At 48.3% G+C, this 27759-nt stretch overlaps 2 protein-coding genes across 4 annotated transcripts in view; one reads left to right on the forward strand and one right to left on the reverse strand.

Moving 5' to 3' along the window:
- Window positions 1-593: 593 nt before the first annotated feature.
- On the reverse strand, window positions 594-10913 carry LOC121168263 (retinaldehyde-binding protein 1). The gene is made up of 7 exons (XM_040998185.1): window positions 10902-10913; window positions 10572-10700; window positions 8640-8844; window positions 7201-7379; window positions 2446-2604; window positions 965-1075; window positions 594-752 (listed from the first exon to the last, which is right to left on the reverse strand). The coding sequence occupies exons 1-7, from the start codon at window positions 10911-10913 to the stop codon at window positions 594-596; spliced, it is 954 nt and encodes a 317-aa protein (XP_040854119.1).
- A 12340-nt stretch (window positions 10914-23253) lies between these two features.
- Window positions 23254-27759, forward strand: part of LOC121168251 (Fanconi anemia group I protein-like) — a 57844-nt gene continuing 53338 nt past the window's right edge. For all 3 annotated transcript variants that reach the window (XM_040998164.1, XM_040998163.1, XM_040998165.1), the window contains exons 1-2: window positions 23254-23351; window positions 26300-26372. In XM_040998164.1, the coding sequence (XP_040854098.1) occupies window positions 23256-23351; window positions 26300-26372 (169 nt within the window). In that variant the 5' untranslated portion in view covers window positions 23254-23255. The remainder of the gene's footprint in view (window positions 23352-26299; window positions 26373-27759) is intronic.

Raw genomic sequence — 27759 nt, forward strand, 5'->3', positions numbered from 1 at the left:
CATCAAGCAAGGGGTGCAGAGCAGAGCTCTCTGGGTGAGAAACTTCCACTGCAGATGGAGTGGGATGGCATGGCTGCCCTGGGAGGAGGGCACAGCTCCTGACCCTCACTGCACGCAGGAGACTGCAGGGGACCCGCGGCAGGCCACCTGATAGGAAGCTGCTGCAAAGCTGCTTCCACCTGAAATTCGGTGTGGAAAACCCCGATCTGTCTGCAGGTGCCAAGATCAGTGTGTCAGCTGAATCAAGTCATTGGGATTTTCACCCCCCCCTCCTTTATTTCTTTTTTATTGTGTTGGGGCAGGACTTTCACCCCAGGCCCCTTGCCTATTATCACAGATCCTAAAGTAGCAAGCATCTGTTAGAAATGAAATCACTGAAAAGTCTGATTGGAAATTCAAGTGCATACCAGTTACCGTCCTACAGACTCAGGGACAGGTGAAACTATAACTGCCCCCTGGGAATTCTGCTCTACTGCCTCCCCCCCCAAGCGAGGGAGGAGCTTAAGGAGGTCTGGGAGTCTCCTCAGGCAGCTCGCTGCCCAACCTGGGCCCCAGGACAGCTGAGAGGGCCCAGGGACCTGGCCCAGTCATCCTCAGAGGGCCGTGTTCTCAGCTGGGGCCCGGGGGCCGAAGAGCTGCTCAGCAACAGCCTTGCCATCGTACTTGGGCTGGGTGCCCCCAAAGTCGGCCGGCAGGATGTTCTCATCAATCTCCTGGAAGAAGCCAGACAGGTCATCTCCATGGACAAAGACCTGCAGGGCAGTGAGGAGACAGCTGAGTGGGAGGGGGCTCCAGCCAAGGACAGGGAACAAGCCCTCCCCCGCACCATGAGGTCCTTCTGCAGGGCCCTGCAGGCTGTGCCATCAGGGTTGGGTGGTTCAGGACCAGGGTGCAGACGGTGGGGCCCTCAGCCCGCTGGCCTCCTCTCTTCATCACATCCTTCCACAACAGGCCCCACACTCACCCTCTCCAGCAGCTTGCTCTTCAGGAAGGGCTTGACCACGTTGTAGGTGGTGGTGAAGTACCATGGTTGATGGATGAAGTGGATGGCTTTGAACCGGGCCGGGAAGGAATCCTGCATTGGCAGAGAGACTCCCAGTGGCCTCCTCTTTCCATCCCCGATCCCGTCCCTTCCCCAGTGGCACCCACACTGCAAGTGGGAAGCCCCAGAAGGGCCACCACTCAACTCTGCCCCTGCAGAGGCAATGAGCCCCAGAATTAGGCGAAGAAGCAAAACAGCAACCTTGCTAATTTTTTTTTGGTGATTGGGCTTTTTCAAATCCACTGGTCTGTGGAGTTCATTGGAAACTGTTAGTTGGAGACCACTGGGAACTACTGTCAGCCCCTCCCATGCACCTGTCCCACCCCATCCCCAGATTTCCAAGGAGCAGGGTAAGAAAGGACTCCTGACACATCAGAATACACAGCACACTTCAAAGCATTCATGGAAAATGGAATTAAAGTCTATTTTGGTCCAAACGTTTAAGTTACTTTTTTTCTATTTTTTTTTTCACTTTGAAAATGGAAATTCTTTTTTATTATTATTATTATCATCATCATCATCATCATTTTATGATACAGCTGCATAGACTCCTGGTATTTCCCTTATCCCCTTCCCAATTTAAACATTAAATTTCATACATAGGGGTTTTTTTCATAATTTTACTTTTCCATGAACTTAATTTTTATTTATTTATTATTATTATTTATTTATTTGTTTATTTAAAAGTTAGGGTGACAGAGACAGCAGGAAAGAGAGAAGGACAAAGATCTTCTGTTTGCTGGTTCTCTCCTCCAACAGATGCAACAGCCAGGACTGAGTCAGGCCTAAGCAGGAGTCAGGGGCTCCAGCTGGGTCTCCCACTCCGGAGCAGGGGCCCAGGCACTTGGCCCATCATCTGCTACCTTCCCAGGAGCATTAGAAGGATGCTGGAAGTGGGAGCCAGGGCTGGGACTCATACCCATGCACCCCAAAGTGGGATTCAGGAATTTTAATCACTAAACCCAATGCCTGCCTCTTCTGCTAGGTTTTTGAAGGCCCCTTAGGAGGAGTGAGCTGCCAGTGACGGGATGCTATCCCTTCCTCATCCTCATTCAAAGACAGAAGTGGCATGACAGCTACGGACGGAGAACACGAGCTTGTAGATGGGCACAGGTAGGGGCAAGCCGAGCCTCTGCCACTCTATCACTGTGACCTTGAGAGTCACTTCGATTGCTGCCTCGGTTCTCAGGTTTGTAAAAGGGAACAAGGAGTCACTGAGAGAAGATTTGCAAGGAGTCAAACTTGCCAAAGTGTTGATCACTTTGCAAGTGTCTGTGGTTGCAAATGTAGTTGACTCTGCTCTTTGTGGCACAAAGGGGCCTCTTCTCATGTCCTTGCCAGCCTGCCTTGCAGTGTCCTCACCCCCCTGGGAGGTCCAGCCAGGACCAGTTCCCAGGCCTCACCTGGAGCATGTCCACCATCTTCCTGAGGTCCGCAGGCCGGAGCCCCGCAGCCTGCTGCATGGTGAAGCCCTTGAAATTCTCGATGATGCAGAAACCATTAATTTGGGTTTCCTCATTCTCCAGCAGCTTCTCCAGGATGAAGCAATATGCCTGCAAGATCTCAAGCACAGAGTGAACTGGATGTAAATTCCAACCCAAAAGAGATCCCAGGCTCCAGGTCTTTAGGAGCGAGCTACTCAGTTTAATTTGCCAAAGGTTTCCATCTGGGATGTTCTGCGTTTGAGAAAGTAGACCTAGAAAATAACCTGAACTGTCATATCCACAGTTAGATGGAAGAATTTTTTCCCAGTACCAAAGTTCAAGATATTTTAAAAAATATTAGCTTATTTATTTGAAAGACACAGTGGCAGAGAGAGACGAAACGAGACTTCCCACCTGCTGGCTCACTTCCCAAATGCCTGCAACAGTCAGATTTGGGCCAGGGTGAACTCCATCGCATCTATCACGTGGGTAGCAGCAGCCCAATCACCCGTCACCTCCCACTGCCTTTCCAGGCACATTAACAGGAAGCTGGATCTGCGATGGAGCATCTGAGACTCAAACTTGCATCTGATATGGGATGAGGACATCACAAACACCACACCATACCCCCAACCCAGCCCAATAAAGGTGGGACCCATCTAAATAAAAAGAACTGGTGAAATCACGGAATGTTTATGCCATGGAATGCTGGGGTCCGTGTGATGGGTGTGGAAGACAGGAAGGTGTGAAGAGTACTGTTCCATTGCAGGCAGGGCTGCAAGGAACTTCTGGTTGTTTGGCGGATGTCTCTAGGACCACCTGAATGCAGCTCTGCCTCCCTTTGCATGGACACCAGACAACCCCATTGAGATTTCTGTAATCTATTTAGGCATTGTCTGCCTCTGCGGAGTTACTGTTAAATATCAATAGGAGCTTAGAAGCTGATGTTGCTGTTACCATTTTTTTTTTTTTTTTAGCCAAAAAGCTGTTATTGCTGTTATGGCTGCATCCTGTGGCAATATGCTAATCAAGGGTGCTAACTCCCCTTTTGATCCTATGCTAATCAAGGGTGTTCTGTCTTCAGGTGTAGTGGAATCTATTCTTTCCCTCTTTCTTTGATCTTTTAGGTCCCTCCTGTGAAGTTCTTCCTTCCTTGACTGTCTCAAGACCAAGCTGTAGAATGAGAATTGTGGTAGGAATGTGTTACTGATTGATATGCACCATCTATTGAGAACTTTTTCCTAGCCAGGTGCCAGGTGGATAACATCCTAGCCTTAGGTGAAACAAATGGCAGAGTTATCTTTAGAAACACCCACTTGACCATGACGTAAAAAGTAAAAATTCTGAGCCAGAGTTTTGACTGATTTTGTATAAATAAAGGGGACAGCTTTTGTGCATTGTCCATTATGATGAAATCCTAGTGGTCTGTCTTTCTTTCTTCTTTGCGCCTCATCCACGCACCCTTTGCGAGTTCGGAACTCAGCTGGAGCTGGACTCCGGCAATGGAATTCCTTGGAGCAATTAAAACTGACCCAGAATTAAAATATTATTCCTAAATATGTGCAATGATTACATATTAGCTCACAATGTCTGAAATGCTCACTGAATATGAAAAAAATAATAAAGATTATTTTAAAATTTTATTTATTTGTTTGAGAGATAGAAAGAAATCCCAGTATCTGGTTCACTCCCTCAAATGCCCACAACAGTTGGGGCTGGGCTACCCCAAAGCCGGGAACCAGGAACTCAATCCAGGTATCACATCAGGTTGGCAGAAACCCAACCACATGAGCCACCATTGCTTCTCTCAGGGTCCACTGGCGTAAAGCTGGTCACAGCCAGGAATTGAACTCTGATATGGGACACACGTGTCTTAAGCACCAAGCCACAGGCCACCTCCTAAAATTATTTTTTAATGATACAAAAGACTAATGATACAGGTATAGTAACATGTAGTATGAATCCATTGTTTTAAAATAAATATGGGGGTGTGCATAACATGTGTGAAGCACAGTGGATTAAACTACAACTCAAGACACCAGCATTCTGTAAGAGTGCTAGTTCAAGTCCCGGCTATACTACCCGAGTGTTTGAGCCCCTGCCATCCACGTGAGAGCCATTCATGGACTTTCTGACTCCTGGCTTTGGCGTGGCCCAGCCCTGGCTGCTGTGGCCACTAGGGGATGGAATCAGCAGATAGAAATTTCTCTTCTCTTTCTCACCTTACTCTTGCATTTTCTGTCACTCTGCTTTTCAAATAAATAAGTAAAACAAAATATTTTAATAAAAGACAAAGATTAGAAGATATCACTGATACACATCTCTGGGTGATAGATGGTTTTAAATGTGTGACCTCCTGATATTTTCTAAAATAAGTGAATAGTAGTTAGGAAAGAAAATATATATATATTTCAGAGTATATATACACATATACTCCTGTACTTAAATCTCTTCCTTAAAGAAGTGCTGGGACTGGCACAGTGGCCTAGTGCCTAAAGTCCTCCCATATAGGTGCCAGTTCTAATCCTGGCAGCTCTACTTTCCACCCAGCTCCCTGCTTGTGGCCTGGGAAAGCAGTCGAGGACAGCCCAAAGCCTTACTTAGCACCCTGCAACTGCATGGAAGACCTGGAGGAAGTTTCCTGGCTCCTGGCTTTGGATCGGTGCAGCACCAACCATTGCAGTCACTTAGGGAGTGAATCATCGCCAGAAGCTCTTCCTCTCTGTCTCTCCTCTCTGTATATCTGACTTTGCAATAAAAACAAATAAGTCTTTAAAAAGAAAGAAAGAAAGAAAGAAAGAAAGAAAGAAAGAAAGAAAGAAAGAAAGAAAGAAAGAAAGAAAGAAAGAAAGAAAGAAAGGAAGGAAAGAAAGAAAGAGAAAGAAAGAAAGAAAGAAAGAAAGAAAGAAAGAAAGAAAGAAAGAAAGAAAGAAAGAAAGAAAGAAAGAAAGAAAGATCAGTGGAAGGCTCGGTGTGATAGCCTAGTGGCTGAAGTCCTTGCCTTGCATGCACTGGGATCACATATGGGTGCCAGTTTATATCCCAGCTGCCCCACCTTCCCATCCAGCTCTCAGACAATGGCCTGGGAAGGCAGTGGAGGATAGCTCAAGTCCTTGTGCCCCTGTATCCACATGGAGAAACCCAGAAGAAGCTCCTGGCTTCAGATCAGCTCAGTTCCAGCCATTGTGGCCACTTGGGAAGTGAACCAGTGGATGGAATATCTTTCTCTCTGTCTTTCCTTCTCTTTGTAAATCTGACTTTCCAATAAAAAAATAAATAAATAAAAAAGAAGTATTTGTGCTAAAGCTATTACCTCATTTAATGGGAAATACAAATATACTTGGAACAAGCTGAGGATGCTTACAGAATTCTAGTTTCCTGTCTTTAGCTTTGTCCAGCCCTGGTTTTTGTGGCCCTCTGGAGAGTGAACCAGCAGATGGAAGATATCTCTCTCTTTCCTTTCAAACAAATTAATAAAAACTTGGAGTTGGGAAGAATAGCTTGGAAAGGTCCCCCCAAAACTCTGAGCAACAAGGATATAACTAAACCTAATCAACATTAAACATATTACAATTTCAAACAGTGTGTTATGGAGTACAAATAGAATAAAGGAATTATAGAACAGAGTAAAAAGCCCAGAAACAGACTCAAGCACATATAAAAATACAAGAATACTTCCACAAATGCATAGAAAATGGAATTAAAAGATAAACTCAAAGGCAACCATTTGTTTAGCAGTTAATGATGCCAGTTAATGCCTCCATCGCAGATCAGAATGCCTGGGTTCGATTCCCAGCTTCTCCCAATTCCAGTCTTCTGTGGACACAGACCCTGGGAGGCAACAGGTGAAGGCTCAGGGAGTCCCTGTCACCCACATGGCAGATCTGGAGCGAGCTCCCAGCTTCCACTAGCCCTGCCCCAACTGCAGCCCCTTCCTATCATCACAGAATGAAAAACTCTCTCAACTGTCTCTCTCTGCCTGTCTCTCAGCTTCTCAAATAAATACATAAACATAATAAAGGATAAGTTTATTTTGGTGCAAAATTTTGAAACCCATGCATAGTTATATATAGATATATATCTACATATATATATAGATAGATAGATAGATAAACATAATATGCATTTTCCACAAACTTCTTGAAGACCTTCACATAGAATATGATGAAGATTGCATCTCGAGTCATTGAGAAACAATGCACATTTCAATAAAATGTGTTAGGGCAACTACATAGCATTTTCCAAAATGAGGTTTTTGGTTTTTTTTTTTTTATGTAAAAAATCCTTTTACGGCTCATGACACAAGCTGGAGCTCTCCAAAGACAAACTCTGATGCCCCAATCTAGACGGCTTTCTCAAGAGCTCTCTCAAGCAAAATCTAACACCTTAGCGCCAAGTGAAAAGAGCTCGGCTGCTCAGCAGGTTGGAAGGCGCGCCCTGCAGATCTCTTCCAGCCCCATAGCACAGCAATCCCTTTCTGCTTTTGACAGCACTGCCCCCAGTTCATGGCCCACAGCCGTTGCCCCACTTGGCATCGGATAGGGATCCAAGGACAGCCTCATAGAAGTGGCTTGCAAAGTCTTCCCAGCTGCTCCAGAGCATCCCTGCAAAGTCTGTGCAGCAGGTACCTGCCCTGTCCTCTACAGACCTCTCCCTCTGGGAGCCAAGACCGAGAGTCCCACAAAGGCTGGGGGTGAGGGGACAAGGGAGAAGGCCAGGGAAGCTGTCACTGACCTCATCGAAGGTGATTTCCTCACAGTGCCAGTTCTCAATATTGAAGAGCATGACCACTCGGCCATACTTGTCCCGGCTTGAGAGGACACCGGGGTAGCCAGCCTCAATGGTACAGCGAACGGCCTCTGGGGACAGGCTGTCGAAGAGCTCGGGGTACTGCAGCCGGAAGTTCACGTAACCTACAGGTGGGAGACGTGAGGAGCCCCTTAGGGTACCAGGCCCTCCTTGCCTTGTGCACCTTCTGAAGTGGCCCAGAGCGGGAGGCAGAGACCTGGACCCCTGCCTGGCTCCTCCACACACAGTCTGGGGGGAGACTGACAGCATCCTCCCAGGTCTGACAACAGCCCATTTCACCAAATCATGATGACAACAGCCCATTTCACCAAATCATGAGTCAGTCAGAAGATTCAAGCTGTGGCCATCACTGTAAACTGTGCAAACACCAGATCTAGACCTAAATATGAAGGTGATTGCTACTTATTTTCTTTCTCATGAAGACAAGAAATCTTGGTATAGTGAGGGTGTGGGTAGGACTAGAAGGAACTCCTGAATCAAATACAAACCCCAGGCGGGTCTGAGGCCCTTCATGGCCACAGCACCACCTGCTGCCCCACAAGCCCAGCCATCCCTTTTCTGAGCAGTTCCTCACCCCTGCAGGCTGCCTCCCTCACCACATCTTAAGTACCTGGGAAGTTTGGGCCCAGAGCAGGTGTTCCAGCAGTGTGTGCCAGGGGATGCCAGCAGGCTGTGCCAGCATGTACCAGGAAGAAGCCATGCCAACTCCTCCCTGTATGGAGTCCTCCAGGCAAATCTCACCCTTCACCTTTCTCCTGCTAAGAGTGGCCTCTGGGTTATGGCTTTCATGCCCACTCTAGCTGTGGTGTCAGCTGTTCCATCCTGGACATGTGCCCTTCTCCGCTGTTCTCTTTCCCTCATCACCAGGGAACACTGCATGTTTTATTTTATTCTGTCTGCTTTATTCATGTTATTTCCACTGTGAGAGCGTAAATTCCAAGAGGACTGGGGACTAGGGGAGGGGAAGGAGAGGGTGTCAGTATTCTGTTACTGACCCCAGGACTGACAGCTAGAGCTGTTCCCATCATCCCCAGTGCCACGGCCACGAGCTTTGGGACCCGCAGTGACCCAGGTGCCCCACACGGCTCCTTGCAGCCCTGCAGGGGAAGGCCAGAAAGGAAATGCTCCCCTCGGCCATACACTCACTGAGTCCCAAGGCTGGGAGAGAGGGGCTAGAGCGCCAGAACCCGGGTGGTGTCAGTCAGGCTCATTCGTTCATCGGTTCACTGCCAGCACTGAAAGCCCATTGTTCCCAGGCATCATGTTACCGGTAAGGAGAGGAGGCTGAGAGCGAGGGTCTTGCAGTCCCATGGAGGCGGATTCTTCTCCCGCCCTTACCTCCTGTCCGGAGCTGCACCCCTCACCTTTGAGGAGCTCGTAAGCGCGGCCCACGTTGAATTTGCGCGCGCGGATGAAGCGCAGGAGGAAGGCGCTGTCGCGTTCTCGCATCCTGTCGGCCACCGCCACAGCCAGCTCGTCGCCAGTGGCCGCCTGCGCCTGCATCAGTTCTCGCAGCTCTCGCACGGCCTCGTCCCGGGTCTCCTCCTTCTCGTTTAGTTCGTCCTTGGCCTGGCGCAAGGCAGGGTGTAGATGCAGAGGAGGAAAAGAAACTTGGCAATGAGCTTCCTGTACACCAGAGTCGCGCTGGCCTGGAGGGCCGCGCGTGACCACAGCTAGGGACCACAGCTGCCCTCCTGCCCGCAAGCGCAGTGCCTGCACTGGCAGCACAACAGGTTGCTGTGTTTGGAGAAAATTAGGTCGAACTGCCCATCCTGGTGGCGTTGGCAGAATGAGGGGAAGAGGGTGTCTGTCTCACTGGAATGGCCTCCGGTTAGCCCTTATTCAGCATCCTGCTAAGTCCTGTGAATCCATTATCTTTTTGTTTTTCTTTTATTTTTGTTTAAGATTTATTTGTTTGTTTTTTTATACTTGTAAACAACAGTGACAGAGAAAGAAGAGAGGAGAGAAAGCTTTCCATCCATTGATTCATTCCCTATTTTCCTACAACAGCCAGAGCTGAGCCAGGCTGAAGCCAGGAGCCAGAAGCTCTAACCTAGTGTCCCTCCTGGGTGGCAGAAACTCAGCTATGTGGATCCATCATCTACTGCCTCGCAGGTGCATCAGTGGGAATGCTGGACCTGAAGCAGAGGTGGGTGTCCATCTCAGGCAGTCTCAGGCACTCTGACATCAGATGCCAGCATCCCAGCGGCAGTCTGTGACCTTGGTTTTCAATCTGTGCCACAACCCAGCATGGTGGGTATTCTCCCCATCTCTCAGATGAGTAGACTGAGGCTCGGATGCGAACGTATTCTTATCCAGGATCACCTAGACATTTCTATGGTGACCACAATTTTTCTTTAAGATTACTTATTCATTTGCAAAAGTTACAAAGAAAGAGGCGGGGAGAGGGGTAGAGAGAGCACAATCTTTTATCCACTGGTCCACTCCAGGTCTCCCACATGGGCAGCAAGGGCCCAAGCAATTGTGCTGCTTTTCCTAAGCCATCAGCAGGAGCTGGATCAGAAGTGGAGCAGCTGGGACACAAACCAGCGCTCATATGGGATGTGGGCACTGCAGGCCAAAGGCTTTACCCACTGCACTGCACACTGGTCCGTACTGCTCCACTTTTAACTACCTCATTCTGCTGTCTCAAACCTCACTCAGATCCTTTCAAAAGGAAAAACAAAACAAAAAGAGCCCCCAGCAGATGGCAGTCTGCCTCCTGCCTCCGAACCTCACTTTCCTCCCCTTGGCTGGGCCGGAAGGACTCACCTGAGAAGACAGCCTGAGGGTGAGAGCAAAAGGAGGGGGAGCCAGTGCCTCCTTCCATTGGGTTGCCCAGCTCAGCTACCTCTTATCCCCGACCCCTACCCCTCAATCCACAGAATACAGTCTGGTCATCGCTGAGCTAGTTTAACGCTGTATTCCTAGGTTCGGAAAGCGAGACCCAGAGTGGGGGAAGCTGGAACTTGGGCCTTTTGCCTGTCCAGTGGGGGCAGCAGCAGGACCCTATACTCCAGGGCCACGTTGAAGCCAATGTTCTCCACATCTGACTCCAGGATGGTCCCTAATCCAGAAACCCCAGATTGCAGTCACAGATTAGGCTGGCCTAGGTGTCCATCCAATGGAGCCCTGACTTTCCAGGTGTCCAGGATGAACAGGTTGACCTGGAAAACTGGGGCTACACCCTCTACAGGCTGGGGTACTCTGTGATGGTCCTCCCCACCCCACCCCACCCACCTTCACCCTGTATCAGCTCCCAAAGCTGCCCCTCCCTGCATCTCTGCCTGCCTCACCTTCTGCAAGGTGTGGCGGGGCAGCTGGCTGCATGGGCCAAAGACAGGCCCATGGTCCTTGGTTGTGAGCTGCTCCAGTTGAGCCCTGAGCTCCTGCTCCTCTTCTGGGACCATGCGGAACGTGCCCACCTGGGCAGAAAGGGGTTAGGAAGAAGTGAGAACCCATCCCTGTCCCCCACCAGTATAAGGGAGCATAGCCAATGGCTGGCTCAGTGCACCTAGCACTTCTGCCCAAGGTCAGAGCCCACTGGGAGGTTGTCAAGGTGTGGATGATGGAGAAGCAATAGGAGGGCGAGAAGAAAGCAGAAAGGTGGAGGTTGGAGTACTCACCCCCTCTGACATACTGCCTCTGGGAGACTCAGTCCTCCAAAGAAAGACTCTGTGTTCTCACTCCTGGCCTCCCCCGCGGTCCTGACCTAGGAAGTCAGGGTGTTAGAGACACCATTCTGGAGTTGTATCGGCTGGCTCAGAACCACCAGGGGCATTTGTTTGAAAGGCAGGTGCGGTCCCATCCTTCCACCCCCACCACCTTGTGATGCTGTCTGGAGGTCACGACTGGTTCCCAGGGAGCGCCCCCTGGTGGCTCTGGAGAAGATGGGTCTGAGCTACCCTTGGCAAACTTGCTTTGAGAAGGGACACACAAATCCCTCAAACCTCAACTGAGAAAAAGCCCAGAATCAGACTCCATGCTCAATTAGGTAACCACTGCAGGAGATGTCAGCCCCCTGCCCCTTCTGTGGCCACTTCCCCCAGCTCCCAGCCCAGGGGGCAGCTCTTTCCCCAGTACTTTCATCCTCAGGCATGTTGGTGACCGTTATGTAACCAAGACAGTGGGTATGTGTTCTAGGCTCTGTGCCACACTAGGTATTTTCAACTCCATCATCTCAAATGGAATTATTGGTATTTTTTTTTTGTCTATTTCACATTAAGAGGAAGCAGGGCCAAGGGAGAAGCGATTTGTCCAGGATAGTACAACCCAAAACAGCTGAGGATCAAGACTCAAACCCAAGTTGCGACTTCGTATCAGCTCAAAAGTCGGACCTGGCAGCTTCCACGTGCAGGCTGTGTGAATGATCAGGAGTCCTGGTTGTCTCCTATAAAATGAGGTAGGAAGCTGATAAAATCCAGAGCAAAAATGTGGTGTAACAGTTTAAGCTGCCACTTGCAACACCAGTGTCCCATATTGGAGTGCCAGTTCTAGTTCTGGCTGCTCCATTTCCTATCCAGCCTCCTGCTGCTGCACTGGAAAAAAAAAACAAACAAACAAAAACACCAGCAGAAAATGGCGCAAGTGCTTCTGCCCCTGCCAGCTGAATGGGTGACCCAGATGCAGTTGCTCGTTCTGGTTTTAGCCTGGCCCCAGATATGACTGTGGTGGTCATTTCAGGGATGAACCACTGGGTAAACCTCAGTCTCTGTCTTGCTGTCTCTGTCTTTCTGTCACTTTGCCTTTCAAATAAATAAATACATCTTTTAAAAATATTATGGGATATGATTATTGTACACATAGGCGATGCTTGGCCATGACAGCCTGCAGTGACAATCTGGTCACTCATACGTCTTCCTGCTGTTCTGTTTCTGGACTGTCTCCACTCCTGCCGAAACGTTTCTAGTACCTGTGGGTCCTTTTGTTCAGTTGTGTCACCTACCCATAGAAGTGGCACAGCTAGGACTTGAACCTATGCCTGACATCACACCTGTTTGTTCAAACTTGTGTGCTTGCTTGTTTAGAAAGGCAAAAACACAGTGAGATCTCTCGCCTACCGGTTCACTCCCCCAAATGCCTGCAATAGCCAGCAGTGGGCCAGACTGAAGCCAGGAGCCTGGAGCTCCATCTGTGTCATCTACAGCTGTGGAAGGGACTCAAGCAACTGAGCCGTCACTGCTGCCCCCAGGGTCTGCATTAGCAGGAAGCTGGAATCAGAAGTGAAGCCAGAACTTGAACCCAGGTATTCTGAAATTGGGTGGTGTCAAGTGCTATGCCAAATACCCACCCTACCAAGTCTGACACCTGGAGCTAAGACATCTCCAAGCAAAGTCCCAACAACAACAGACATCATCAAAATCTTAAAAGTCAGAGGGACCTGGGTTGGAGTTAGGCTCAATCCCTCACTAGCTATCGGACCTTAGGCAAATTATCAAACGTGTCTGGGCTTCAGCGTCTGTCAGGTAATGAAACATAATAATAGCACCTACCAAAAAGAATTGTCATGCCGACCATGTAATTCCTGTAATGCACCAGGCACAATATCTCGCTGGAAAATGGCTCCCTTCCCTTTCTTAGCATCATACTGATCATTCTGACTCTACAAAGAGACCCGGAGCTTCCCCAAGCATGTCTGAGGGTTGCCTGTTTCCCACCCTTCCCACTGCGCAGCCCCCAAGAGGACAGGGAGGCTACAGGGGCTGATTCATCCTTGAGAACCAAACCTAAGCCACGACCATCTCTGGCTGCTGGATATAGAGGGCCAGCCTGAAGTGCTGCCGTGCCATCTCTCAGCTGTTTCCCAAACAGGACTGGCAAGTCCAAGGAGCCCGGGCAGGCGGGACAGAGCAGGATACCCTTGGCCGGTAAAGTGAACAGCAGGACATGATCTCACATCTTTAAAGCACAGAGCTAAAGCAAGTATGGCAACTGATTTCTACACGTGCCCAAGCTGTTAACTATGGTTTTTTTTTAAAAGCACTAATTAATGAAGAAATGAGTGAAAACTCACCTCTCACATCAGGCCCAGGCTGTTCGCTGCCGGTCAAGGTTGTCAGAAGGAACGCAGGACACCCGAGTACGTATGAATGTTAAGTGAACAACAAATGCTTTGTTCCATGCCAAATTTGGGACATATTACACTCAAAAAGTACCTGTTGCTCACCTGAAATTCACACGTTTGCTAAACTGGCCAAGATTGGTCAGGGCCAACCTGGGGCTGGGATGGGGCCTCCCCGGACCTCCCTTGATTCCTCACCCCAGGACTGGGTTCTCTGGTCCAGGCAGGTTGCTGGATACTGACTCACCTGCCGGGTCAGCAGCTCCTCCTTGGAGCCACCGGGTGCCTGAATCGTGCTGGGGCTCTGGAGGTGCCTTTCCTGGGGGGCAGGTTCAGTCAGCCGGTTGGGATTACTTTGTCACAAGGAGCTACTCACTGCCCACAGCCTCCTGCTAAATCAGATTCCCCGGAGGCCCAGAGCGGGGCAGGCAGAGCACCAGCAGGCAGAGGGGAACAGCCAGCGCCTGGCAGGAGGTGCATCAAAGCTCTCCTTTGTGTGCTCCTGCCCAGAATTCCTGTTCAGCCGTGTGGAAGCCGGCCGGTCGTGGGAGCTGGGCCAGCTCCAGTCCCCCCTCTCTGCACTCTTTTTTTTTTTGCAAATCCCAGCAGAGTGAGTACCCTGGCTCCAGGGCAAAGTGTGCAAAGAGAAGAAGGGGACTGCAAACCTGACTGAAGATATAACGGCTGCTCCCCGCACTCAGTCCATTGCCCACGTCTCCCCAGTCCGCAGGGCTGCCGCCCCACTTCTCACTCCAGGAGGAAATGTGGCTGTCCGGCAAGGTCACTGGTAAAGACAGAGCCAGAGGAGGGCGGAGGACAAGGCATGCGGACCCATCATCCAGTGGTCAGACCGTGCCAGACTGCCCCCTTGTAGATCCCAGCCCCAGCCCTTTCTGGCTGCTAGGGGTTGCTCACCACTTAGCATCTCCGTTTTCTCCTCTGAGAAGTGGAGGTAACTCCGGGGCCAGGCTCATGGCGTGACTGGACACAGATGTCAGTGAGGTGCTCAGCCCAGGGGCCTGGCTCCTAACACTGGAAAACAAGCCCATTGGTACCCTCAGTTCCTCATGTGCAGAATCAATAGGCTCTGGCTGAAAGCCCCCAGGCTCCCTGCAGGTGCAGCCCTAAGCCTCAGCTCTAATATTCCACAGGGATGGAGATGGGAGTAGCACATTCTTTCCAGGATTCCCAAGGCAAGAAGTTCCTTGTTTTCACTATTTGCTTAGAAACTCATGCCAGCATGTTAGCCTAGTGGTTAAAGTCTTTGCCTTGCACGGGCTGGGATCCCGTATGGGCACTGGTTCCTGTCCTGGCTGCTCCACTTCCCATCCAGCTCCCTGCTTGTGGCCTGGAAAAGCAGTAGAGGCCAGCCCAAGGCCTTGAGACCCTGCACCCGCATGGGAGACCCAGGAGAGGTAGCTAGGCTACTGTGCCAGGCGCCAAAATAAATCAATCATTTTTTAAAATATTTCTTTTATTTTTATAAATAAAATCAGTTGCACAGATCTGCCTTTCCAATAAAGACAGGAGAGACAGAGAGGAAGATCTTCCGTCCAGTGATTCACTCCCCTATTGGCCGCAACGGCTGGAGCTGCATTGATCCGAAGCCAGGAGCTAGGAGCTTCTTCTGGGTCTCTCACGTGGATGCAGGATCCAAAGGCTTTGGGCCGTCCTCAATTGTTCTCCCAAGGCCAAGCAGGGAGCTGGATGGGAAGTGGGGCCTGCTGGGATTAGAACCGGCTCCCATATGGGATTCCGGTGCGTACAAGACCAGGACTTTAGCCACTAGGCCACCATGCCAGGCCCCCAAATAAATAAATCTTAAAAAAAGAGAGAAAGGGGTCCCGTCTGGCTTTTCTACCTGTTCCTATTGCACAGGTATGGGATTTCTTTACCTCGCATACCCTCTCCGGATGGCCTAGGCTATGAGATGGACCCTGATGAAGGGCATCCTGCCTCTGCACACTCTCCCCTTGAGCAGGCTGCAGTGGCTGGCATTTAGATGCTAGGTGCCCCTGAGTGCCCTGAGGCCCTTTCCTGCCAGGCATTTAGATGCTAGGTGCTCCAAGTGCCCTGAGGCCCTTCCCTGCCAACAGTCCCTTCCCAGGGCCCCTGCTCTGGCTGCTTGTAACTCTTGGCTGTTTGTTTCTCAAGTTCTCTCTGGCACCTAGGACCCTTCCTTTCATTCTCCCCAGTCCTGTCTGTCCTACACAGTAGCCTCGGGCACATGTAGCTTTTTCAGCACTTGGAATGGGAACGATTTGATCCAAGAACTGAACTTTTCTTTGATAGAATGTTAATATAAAAACTGATACTGGGCCCGGCGGCGTGGCCTAGCAGCTAAAAGTCCTCGCCTTGAACGTGCCAGGATCCCATAAGGATGCTGGTTCTAATCCCGGCAGCTCCACTTCCCATCCAGCTCCCTGTTTGTGGCCTGGGAAAGCAGTCAAGGACGGCCCAAAGCATTGGGACCTGGAAGAAGTTCCTGGATCCTGGCTCCAGATCGGTGCAGCACCGGCCATTGCGCTCACTTACAGTAAATCATTGGGTGGAAGATCTTCCTCTCTGTTTCTCCTCTCTTTATATATCTGACTTTGTAATGAATATAAAATAAATCTTAATATATATATATATCAATACATTAAAAAAAACTGATACTGAATTCAAGTTTACTAAGTTTGGGATATCTTAAGTATGTGTTTTCATCATATTTTTCAACATCAACTTTTATGATAATTTCTGCTAAGAAAAAAATGCTAATTATTTATTATGATTTTTACATATATATATATATGGAGTGGAGAAGAGAGAAGTGGAGAAGAGAGAGTTCCCAACTACTTCTCACTCCCCAGATGCCTGAACAGCCACAGCTGGATAGAGGCTGGATCCAGGAGCCAACACTCAATCCAGTCTCCAACATGAATGAACACAGGGTCTGCATTGGCACGAGTGAGGAACGGAAGCTGAGAAATGAACCCAGGCTCTCTGATGTGGGACATGGGCATCTTGCCAGCCTCCGGCACCGATTCCGCAGCTGGGAACACTCTGAAGATCCCTTCATCAGAAAATGCTTACTAAATGTTGAAGAGAGTGCAAAGAATGAAAGTATGTTGGATGATTTCTATATGGCTTAAGCTTCTGAAATGATAGTGTTTTGGATACACTGGGTTAAAATATATTAATTTCACGTTTTCAATTTCTTTGCGTGATGATTGGAACTTTTTAGGTGACATGAGTGCTTCATATTCTAACTCTCCATGGACAGAATCGTAATCCAAATCTTGCTACTATTCAAAGTGTAGCGTGAAGCCATGGTATCTGCATGAGCTGGGTCATGTTATGTTAGAAACTGTTTCCAGGGTCCTGGCACAGTAGCCTAGCGGCTAAGATCCTCGCCTTGCATGCACCAGGATCCCATATGGGTGCCAGTTCTAATCCCGGCGGCAGGGACAGAGGCAAGGTCTCTTAACAGTCCTGGGCCTAGACCAACCTGCTTCAAACCATTGACTCTCTTAGCCCTGGGTTGCTTCATCTGTAAGATGATATTCTTGGTCTACTGAGCCTTTCCCCAGGCTAAATTCACATGCTCCTGTTCAATCCCTAGAATTTGGCTGTATTTGGACAGAGGCTCCTTATAGACACTGAGTTATAATGGGATCATTGGGCCTGGTGCCATGGCCTAGCAGCTAAAGTCCTTACCTTGAATGGGCCAGGATCCCATGTGGGCACCAGTTCTAATCCTGACAGTCCCGCCACCTGGGGAGTGAACCAGTGGGTGAAATCTGTCTCTTCAAATAAATCTTCCAGAAAAGTTCTTCTGATAGAGACACTGATATGAGCACCCCCATTAAGCTTTCTTTCTTTTTTTAAAAAAAAAGATTTAGTTATTTTATTGGAAAGTCAGATATACAGAGAGGAGGAGAGACAAAGAGGAAGATCTTCTGTCCGATGATTCACTCCCCAAGTGAGCGCAACGGCCGATGCTATGCCAATCCGAAGCCAGGATCCAGGAACTTCTTCCAGGTCTCCCACACGGGTGCAGGGTCCCAAAGCTTTGGGCTGTCCTTGACTGCTTTCCCAGGCCACAAGTAGGGAGCTGGATGGGAAGTGAAGCTGCTGGGATTAGAACCAGTGCCCATATGGGATCCTGGCATGTTCAAGGCGAGGACTTTAGCTGCTAGGCCACGTCGCTGGGCCAGGTCTTTCTCTTTTCTGTGATATGGTTCTGTCATTTTGGCTATGGGGAAGAAATCTATTCCTTGGGTGCTCATATACAGACACGATTCTGATGAAAACAACACCAGTGACTGAGTAAGACCACCACTGAATGTCTTTTTAGCCAGTCACACACAATTATTTTTTAACTACTCAGTTGTTTTGCTGGCTACTTCAGGCACTCGTGACTTAATTCAGTAAAAGCCCCCTGGCAATTCATCAGCTAAGAAGAATGCTAACATAGATAAATGAGGAATTTTTAAAACTAAAGCTTCATAATTGTAATGCACAGCCAATTTCTTCCCCAGAACTTCTATCCCTCTTATATTACCCTTTCCCACTCCCACCCCTAGTCATGAGAATTGTAGTTTTCAGGATTTGGGGCTTTTAGGATTTTAACATTAAGGATTTTAATCTTTCAAGGCCTTGATTTTTGGGATTTCTAGTGCTGGGGATTTTGATCTTTTAAGATTTCAACACTCAGGATTATGGTGTTTGAGCCTGTTCTCTTGGCACTGGGACACTGCATTTTTTCTTAGCTAGTCACTCGCTCTGCCTTCATGTTTGACTGCTGTGGTATCCGCCACCGCCACTGACATCCAGGCGCCTTGGACCCTGCTTCCAGCTCTTTCATCGATATACTCAATAGCGTGCTCTTTGAACTCGGCTAGCAGGCAACCTTGGAATGGAAGGGAGCATCACCCGCCTTCCTCCGGCCATACTCCTCTTGGGGTACGAGGAATCCTGGGGGTATGCACCCCGCCCCCCCATCCCATGTGCTTTACACTTGTTCTGGTGTCTCCTCCAAAATCCCTCAACTTCCCCTGCCAATCACTGTCTCCCTCAGCTGCTGGTCTTAGCAAAGTAACAGGGTGTTACACTGGGGATAGTGTTGCAGGATTTTTGACCCCCAGTATGGCAGCAACTTCAATTCTTGTCTTGCAAGAAAGAATATTCGTGCAGACACAGTTTAGTTTTAAAGCGAGATTTGTTAGAAAAGCTGAGAAAACTCCTGTCCTAGCAACGGGAGGGGGTTTTGAGATAGAAAGGACCCTCACCCCCTGCCATAGTGGCAGGAGGAAAAGTAAAAAAGACCCTAGTCCTCCGTAGTGGGAGGAGGAAAACAAGACCCCGAACTTGTATCAACGGTGAGGAATGCACCTTTTAAAGGTTTCCCTCAAAGATGTTTCTCCATGAACAAAGAAAATTCCTGGTTTCCATGCTACCTGGCCTTGGGACAAAAGGCCACAGAGGTGCCAGACATAGGACATTCCAGGCCTTGGGCAGACGTGTACCACTTCTTCCTGCTCTCCTTCCAATGATAAAGAGATCAGCCTGAGGTCCTCCCACAATGGCCGGAGGTAGTGGCCAATACTTCAGGTGGGTAATTGATATGGTAATAGCATCCTTGTCCCTTGGAAGAGACGTGCTCTGGTGAATCTAAGACATGGTGGGGGATTTTATATTTGAGAAAATGACTTGGGGACCCAGAATACCCTAACTGCCTACTACCCAGTCTAACTCCTCTCTCAATAGGAACATGGTATGAGGACAAAATACTTAGCCAGGACCAGGCGTGCACCGCAAAGCCGCTCACTAGCCTCCCCACGCCCAGAGGGATGCGCACCCAACACCCAAACGGGGCAAGCCCAACCCCGGGGCCCCTGCATTGCCCCCCACCCGCTCCTTCTCCCTCCCGCCACCCCCAGCTGCCCATCAGCCCAGGACCTCGTGGGGACAACGTGCTCCCCTCGGCAGTCCCGAGCGCCCTCCCGGCAGCCGTTCCTCACTGCTCTCCCGAACAAAGTTTTGCAATCTCCGGTTTCCCACTCCCAGCTGTTCAAGGGCCTGAAGGAGACTCAGCAAACCATCCTGCATTGCTTCTTGCTGCACATTTAATATTTGCTGAGCACTCCCTGCTTTTCGCACGTTACGAGCTTAACGTCTGGGTTACATAAACACAGATCTTCGCGAAAAGCCCGCTAACGCAGGAGCGGTGACTTCCCCTAGCACCGGAAGCTGTGAGGAAACCCGCTACGCCTTCCTGGCGCTTCCAACTGGAGGACTTGGGGGTCTTCACCGGCCCGGTTCCCTGCTACAGACACTACTCCGACTGTAGGACTTGAGAGAAAACTAAGCGTCCCGAACTTGGGCCAAGGCCACGCCGCACATGCTCATTCAGGGACAGGCCTCGTGTCCCTGTGACTCCGAGTGGACGAGCCGGGCACTTGGGCGGCTCCCCTCCTTTCTCTGCCTTGCTGGTACATCCCGGCGGCGTCCGCGGAGGGGGCGGAAGTTCGCCGAGGGGGCGGAAGTTCGCGGAGGGGGCGGAAGTTCGTCGAGGGGGCGGGCCGGCTGCTCGGGCTGGCGGGAAAGCGGCTGCGTCGGGCGGCGGAGCGGGCTTTTTGGAAGTTTGTGGCGCAGCTTGGCGGCGGAGCGTCGGCGTCCCCGGGCGGTAAGCTGGGGCTCCGGGAGAAGGCCGCGGGTGTGTTGACGAGGCGCGGACGCCCTCGGAAGCCGCTGCCCTTGGCCTCGCAGGAACCCCCGCGCCGGCGTTCTTCGAGAACGCTCGCGGCCAGGTTCGCGGGGTGAAGCCGCGTCCGGGGCTCCTGCGGCAGCTGCAGCGCGGTGCTCGGCCTGAGGGCAGACCGCGGCGTGCACGTCCTCACGAGCAGACAACCTTGGGCCCTTCGGTTTCCCGCGTTCTGAGGTACTCTGGCGTCCCTGGGGCGCTCGGGAGGTGTGCCTCGTCGTCAGCTGCATGCCACCTCTGGTTTTAGGATGATTTTTTTTAATAGCAAATGTGTCTGCCCGTTCCCTTCGGAAGCTGCCTCTTCTGGCCCCGACCTCTGGTTGGTGTGCCCCGCTTGCGTCCACTTAGCCCGGTGCTGGACAGGGGTCTGAATAGACTTGGCTTCAGCCCTCTTAGCCTTCTAACCTTGGGGAAATTCCTCAGTTTGCGATCCCGAAAGTTCTTCCCAGGGTTGTTTGGACGAGCAAAGAAATGAACATAAAACGCTGCCGCTGTGTGCAGTGTCTTGTCTGTTATAAAGGTCCCGTGATTTGTTTCGTGTTTGTTAGGTTAACTAGCATGAGCTGGGTACTGTGCAAAGGGTTGGAGACACTGTTAGAGTCATGAGTAATTACCATGAATTACAATGAAGCCCACCCCCAGGTACAGCAATTATACTTACATGATTATTAATAAGTTGGGTGTTCCAGCAATAGATGCATGTACATTTGCCATTGTGATATTCTCTTGTTCAGTTGATCTCAATCTTTATATATGAGGGAGCGTCAAAAAGCAATTAGAAGTTAAGTATTAAGAAAACACCATGTGTGAATTTCAAAAAATTGCACCAGAACAGCCTTGTCTTTTATTCTGTTTTTCTGAATCCTACAAAGCATTGAGGTAGTGTGTGACACAGTTTGCTCTTGTCTTGGGAAGATGTAACCAGGAGCGAGCTGTAACCCAGGCTGAGCTTTTCAGGAAGTGTGGAATGAGCCTAGAGGACGGAGGGATTTGTAGGAATTAGCAGGATTAGGGAGCAGGGAGTCCAAGAAGGAGTGCTTAAAAGTTCCAAAAAACAAGATCATGTGTAAGAGATTGTGGCAGGAGGGAATGAGAGATTTGAACTAAAAGCAGTGCAGTGTGGCTGGAGTAGAGCATGATGAAGGGAGTTAGGCAAGGGCTGGATCTGCAACACTTTTTAAAATCCTTAATATTTTGAGGGGATTTAAAATGAGGATGGGGTGGAGGGGAGTACATTGGTATTACCTGGATTCTGGTTCAGAAATATCACGTTATTTGTGTGGAGGGAAACAAATTAGGAATTATTATAATAGGTGAAAGACGATTGTGGCTTTGGAGTAATAATAGTGGTGGAGACAGAGGGAAGCAAACATCGGAGAAATGTTTTGGGATTAGCACTGCCAGCTCTCAGTAGTAGGTGGAAGACATTGTGTTAAGAGTGTGGGTAAAATGTTAGAATAATAGAATGCTATGTTAGAATGATAGTATATTAGAATGCTAGAATGGAATGTTTTTGTTGGGCAGTGTGAGATTCCTTTGTGCTGAAGTAACTGCTACTTTGCTAGGCCAGGAGGCGCCTGGACTTTGGGAGGATTCCGCTTTAGCGATAAATCTGTTCTTTGCTGCCTTGCAACTTTGTGAACCCAGTTGCTTGGGGGCAAGGGCGTAATTCTTCTCCAGTCCCAGGAACAGGAGGAAAATAAGGGTGTGAGAATGGGATGAGCAATAAAGATAATGGGAATGGGAACGGAACTGACTGCCTGCCCCTGAAGGCCATAAAAATTAACATGTCTAGGGCCCCTCAGCATGTCGCCTTGAATGCCCTGGGCGCCAGTTCTAGTCCCAGTGGCCCTGCTTCCCATCCAGCTCCCTGCTTGTGGCCTGGGAAAGCAGTCAAGGACGGCCCAAAGCTTTGGGACCCTGCACCCTTGTGGGAGACCCAGAAGAAGTTCCTGGCTCCTGGCTTCAGATTGGCTCAGGTCTGGCCATTGTGTTCACTTGGAGAGTGAATCATTGGACAGAAGATCTTCCTCTCTATCTGACTTTCCAATAAATAAATAAATCTTTTTTAAAAATTAACATGTCTAAGGTTGTTACTTTTGATGTATTTCTCAGCCCAAAAGGGCCTATATAATCTTCTGTCTTGGGCTGCTTGGGCGGCTGGCCTGCTTGCCCCAAGTACCATCTGACCCCAGTATGCTGGCCCAATAAACTGTTTGCTGCTTGCATTACAGCGAGACTCTTTTCTCTGGGGGTTGACTAGCTTGGACACTGACATCCAGGAGGCTTTATCCTGGACTCTAACAATTGCCCTAAAAAAAATTATTCTTAAAGATGTGGACAAAAGTTGTAAAGCCACTTGATTAGAATATAGAATGCTAATAGGGACAGGCCACGGGATTATTTTTAGTTATGATGCACTCAGTCATACCAATTAATGTAGTCCAAATTAAATATGACATGCGATTAATAGATACAGAAGGGGGTGGGGAATCAAGCTGCTAACTTCTGGAATCTTTTCTACCTCTGACATTGTAAGGCCGCGTGAAGTGAGGACAGCCTTACCAACTCTCAAGAAAGTGAGTCTCCCCAATGATCAACGAAGACGAGGCTTGATGCAAAAGCAGGAGGATTTATTCAGATGCCAGCGCGCTGGGACGGAGGCCAGTTCCTCACGCAGGAGGGTGGCACATCCGTACCAAGTCGCTACATCACCTGTCTTTTGTAGGCCAAAATCACTTGCACAGTATTTTGAAAAATAGCTTACTAATAGGTACAAATAGAATCATAAAACAATAAAGTTAGGGGCTGTTTTTTCCTGACCATTACATCATAAGACTGCTGTTTCTTTCAGTTCTTTGTCACAATTTTCCTTGAGTTTGCTTTTCTCAGACCGAGTTTACTTTTTTCAGACCTTTGGAGCCTCCTCCAAGAAGTCAGGGACTTTTCAGCTCCTCACTATTTTACCTTGATTCCTCCTGAGATACTTATCTCAGGGCCACTGTTGAATTTTGTATCCTGAATCCCAATTGAACCTAATCATTTACCAAAGACATCCTATTCAGCTATTCTCAGCAAGTAAGACAAGTAAAGTACAGAAGGCAAAGAAGCAAGTTAAATTTCTCTATTCTAAATCTTCCTTTTCAACATTTTTTTCCTTACAGGTCCCGGATGAGCACAAAAATGGAAAAGACAATTTTATCTCTTGCAGCAGAAAGAACAGCAGACAAACTGCAGGAGTTCCTACAGACCCTAAACAGAGATGATGTGAGTATAATGAGGTTACTTAGTAGTGTTAGTATTTGGAAGCATTTTAACAAAAAACAAAAGTCGGGCCTGGCGGCGTGGCCTAGCGGCTAAAGACCTCGCCTTGAATGCGCCAGGATCCCATATGGGCACTGGTTCTAATCCCGGCAGCTCCACTTCCCATTTAGCTCCCTGCTTGTGGCCTGGGAAAGCAGTCAAGGACGGCCCCAAAGCTTTGGGACCCTGCACCCGCGTGGGAGACCTGGAGGAAGTAAGTTCCTGGCTCCTGGCTTCAGATTGGCATAGCATCGGCCATTGTGTTCACTTGGGGAGTGAATCATCAGACAGAAGGTCTTCCTCTCTCTCTTTCCTCCTCTCTGTATATCTGCCTTTCCAATAAAAATGAAATAGTCTTTAAAAAAAAAAAAACCCTACGTTAAACAGAATCGTATACTATGATGAAGTGAGGCTTAACACATTGACTTACAATTTTCAGTATTGGAAAGCTTATTGCTATAAACACTAAGATTATCTTCATAGATCAGAGGAAGCATTTGATGAAACTCAAGATCAATTCCTAAAGTTTGAAAAAAAGAAATGTATAACTATTCCCATACTGTGATAAAACATGAAATTGAATCCAAGAGTTAGCATCTCAATATGAAAGCGTAAAGGCATTTCCATTAAGTATAGAACAAAGCTCTGGTGCCTACTCTCCCCACTGGCATTGAATGTTGCCCTGGTCTGCTAGCTAGGAAGAACTATCAGAGGCTTATGAATTGAAAAAGAAGATGCAAAATAATCTCTCTTTGTAGATGACAGTATTGTATACCTGGAAAACCCTGGAGAGTCAGTGATAATATCATCTCTAGGCAAGAATTCATCAAGGAATCATTAACTTCATTGCAATGTGATAACCAATTATAAGATCACAGTTGTCAGGATTGATCAAACAGACAAGGAGAAGGTGCTTAACAGAGAAAGATTTTATTAAACTGCACTGTGCAATCCATGCTTTTAGGATGATGCTTTTAGGATTGTCTGAGAACACACAGACTTATTTCCCCCAAAACCAGGGTGACAAAGCTCCTCTTACAAAGACCAGGATATGCAAGCTGAACAAAGGGAGAGAGGATATAGCCTTGGGGTGATGAGGCCTTCTTCTGTAATTTACAAGGGAGAGAGACTTGAAGGGGAGATTGCAATGGTTCCTAGACAAACCATCACACCCTGCGTGTTCTTGGCTTATGATAAACCTCAAGTTTTCAATATCTAGTTTGTGATAAACCCTACACAGCGAATGAGAAAGTCCTATTCATAGTAGATACAAAGTTAAACTAGGAATAAACTTAAGAAATACCCAACACCCCTGTGAGATAACTATGAAACACTTGTAAATGATAGAAAAGTGAGTTAAGGCTTTGCCTGTGTCACCAGCATCCCGTATGAACAGTGTTGTGAGTCCACTTGGGATCCAGCTCCTGCTAGTGCATGTCTAAGCCGCACGAGGTGGCCCCGGGCACTTGGCTGTCTGAAATCCTGGCAGGAGACCTGGGTGGAGCTCCAGGCCCTGGCTCTGGCCTGGCTCTGGCCTGGCTCTGGCCTGGCTCTGGCCTGGCTCTGGCCTGGCTCTGGCCTGGCTCTGGCCTGGGCCATTGCAAGGATTTAGGAAATGAATTCATAGGTAAAAGATGTCTTATTCCCCCTCTCTCTGTCTCTGTGTAACTGCCTTTCAAATAAATAGTACTGCCTTTTTTTTTAAGATTAATTTATTTTTGCTTGAAAGAATTACAGAGAAAGAGAGTGATTTATCCACTGGTTCACTCCCCAAATGGCTGCATTTGCTCATTGGAGCTGGGCCAGTCGAAAGCTGCGAGCCAGGGGTTTCTTCCAGGTCTCCCAGGTGGGTGCAGGGCCCCAAGGGCTTGGACCGTTTTGTGCTGCTTTTCCAGCCACTAGCAGAGAGCTGAATTGGAGCAGCTGGGACATGAACTAGTGCCCATAGGGGATGCCAGCTCTATAGGCAGAGGATTAGCCTGCCAGGTCACTTGGCCAGCCTTTTTCTCTCTCCCAACTATAAGTTATTGGTTGTTTTCAGTTAGAGAGTTCCAGCATGATCCAGGTGTATATTTCTCCTGAGGTAAATTGTTAATGTTTAATGCAATGCTTGTAACAATTTCAGTGGATTATTTTGTTTACCTAGATATTGTAAAATTCATATAAAAAATAAGGCCAGGAATTGTTATGGAAACACTGAAAATTCACTGTTTTGTTAGTCTAAGATTTTCTGAGTATCCCTCTATGTTACTGACCTTTGTTGAGTGTTAATGCTTCTCTTTTTTCCTTGTCTTGCTGGATAGTTTCATCCATTTCCATTGAGCTTTGTTGACTGAACTCCTTTGGCTTGTTTATTAGTACCCCTGCATTCCCTGTTTGACTTCAGAGTGGTGGTTCTGAGCTCTGCATTAGATCTGCTGAATTAGTAACAGTGAGTGGAGTCGGCTTAACCTCAATTTATTTTATTTTTATTGGTAAGTCAGATATATAGAGAGGAAGAAAGATAGAGAGGAAGATCTTCTGTCCAATGATTCACTACCCAAGTGGCCATGAGGACCAGAGCTGAGCCAATCTGAAGCCAGGATCCAGGAACTTCTTCAGGTCTCCCATATGGGTGCAAGGTCCCAAGGCTTTGGGCCGTCCTTGACTGCTTTCCCAAGCCACAAGCAGGGAGCTGGATGGGAAGTGGAGCAGCTGGGACACAGTCAGCACCCATGCTGGTACTTGGAGATGGAAAATTAGCCAGTTGAGCCATTGTGCCCCCGGAAGGTCTTCCTTTATCCAGCATTTTTGATATTTAGCACTTTGGGCCTGAATGCAGCATTTGAGTGCTTTTCCTACGAGTGTTTAGATTGTTGTAGTAGAGGAGCTGTTGCCAGAGACATGAAGTTTCTTTGTTTCTTTGATTGCAGTTGACTAATCATCTTCAGAATCAAGCAGTGAAAGGAAGAAATGTTGGAGCATTCCTGAGAGCTGTCTTTAAAGGTAATTGTTATTATTTTCTCTTCTTTCTGGTTGGACTCTTTGGTAGATTTGTTTATTTTGACATAGAAGATTACTTTTCTTACTATTTGAAGGCCCCATTGGAACATTTTTTGTGTTTTGGGGATTCTGTGTAATCAGCCAAAACAGAAGTTTTCTAGCTAGTGGACCTAAATAATTTGTCTGCAAGGAGTTGAAATGGCCACCTGAGGTTGTATTGCTGATTTGAGGGCCTGTAAGGATACAATGTTTTTTTTGTTTTGTTTTGTTTTTTGTTTTTTGTTTTTTTTATTGGAAAGGCAGATATACAGAGAGGAGAGACAGAGAGGAAGATCTTCCATCCGATGATTCACTCCCCAAGTGAGCGCAACGGTCAGTACTATGCCGATCTGAAGCCAGGAGTCTCTCCCGGGTCTCCCACACGGGTGCAGGGTCCCAAAGCCTTGGGCCATCCTGGGAAGTGGAGCTGTTTGGATTAGAACTGGAGCCCATATGGGATCCCAGCGCATTCAAGGCAAGGACTTTAGTCGCTATGCCACTGTGCTGGGCCCCTTTAGTTGACATTTTAAAATACTTTATTTTAGGTCCAGTACAGTAGTCTCATGGCTTAAGTCCTCGCCTTGCAAGAGCTAAGATCTCGTATGGGCACTAGTTCGTATTCTGGCTGCTCCACTTCCCTTTCAGGTTCCTGCTTGTGGCCTGGAAAAGCAGTTGAGGATGGCCCAAAACCTTGGGACCCTGCATCTGCATGGGAGACCCAGAGGAAGCTCCTGGTTTCTGGCTCTGACCGATGTGTCCTCTTGGGGAGTGAGCCAGCAAATGGGAGATCTTTCTTCTCTCTCCTCTTTGTAAATCTGACTTTCCAAGGAAAAGAAAAAAGTAGAAACCTTATTTTACAGTGTATAGTAGGGAAAATACAAGTAGGCAAGAATAGAAATTATTTTGATATTGATGATTGTTTTGGATAGTATTGGAACTAACTTTATTTACTCTTTCAGCCTGTGAACGTTTTATTTACTTGTCTTTATTAATTTCTGTGATATTTTGTAGTGGTTGAAGTAGACTTTCAGTAAACTGATGATCTTTCCTAAATACTTTGTTGTTTTAAATCAAATTTTAAAATAAATGTAATTTTTTTAAATTTAAAGGACAGAGTTGGATAGACAAATGGAGGATAAAGTTCTGTCTGCAGGTTCACTTATCAAATGTTTGCCATAGCAAGAAGTGAGCCAGGCTGAAGCTAGGAGCTGGGAGCTCAGTCTGGATCTTCCAGATGAGTGGCAGAGAGCCGAGTGGTTTGGAGCCATCATTCGTTGTTTCCCAAGGTATGGGTTAGCAGGAAGATCTATGTGATGGAGACAGGACTCTAACCAGGCTCTGGGACATCCCA

Source organism: Ochotona curzoniae, unplaced genomic scaffold, assembly GCF_017591425.1.
Source record: "Ochotona curzoniae isolate NIBS_2020 unplaced genomic scaffold, NIBS_Ocur_1.0 patch81, whole genome shotgun sequence".
NCBI lineage: Eukaryota > Metazoa > Chordata > Mammalia > Lagomorpha > Ochotonidae > Ochotona > Ochotona curzoniae.

Bases quoted from the DNA above. Each gene is read 5' to 3' on its own strand.
- LOC121168263 (XM_040998185.1), bottom strand. The intron at 7,380-8,639 runs GTGAGGGGTGCA...TCCCACCTGTAG, and splicing joins CGCTTACGAGCTCCTCAAAG to GTTACGTGAACTTCCGGCTG. The intron at 753-964 runs GTGAGTGTGGGG...ACTGCCCTGCAG, and splicing joins AGAGCAAGCTGCTGGAGAGG to GTCTTTGTCCATGGAGATGA.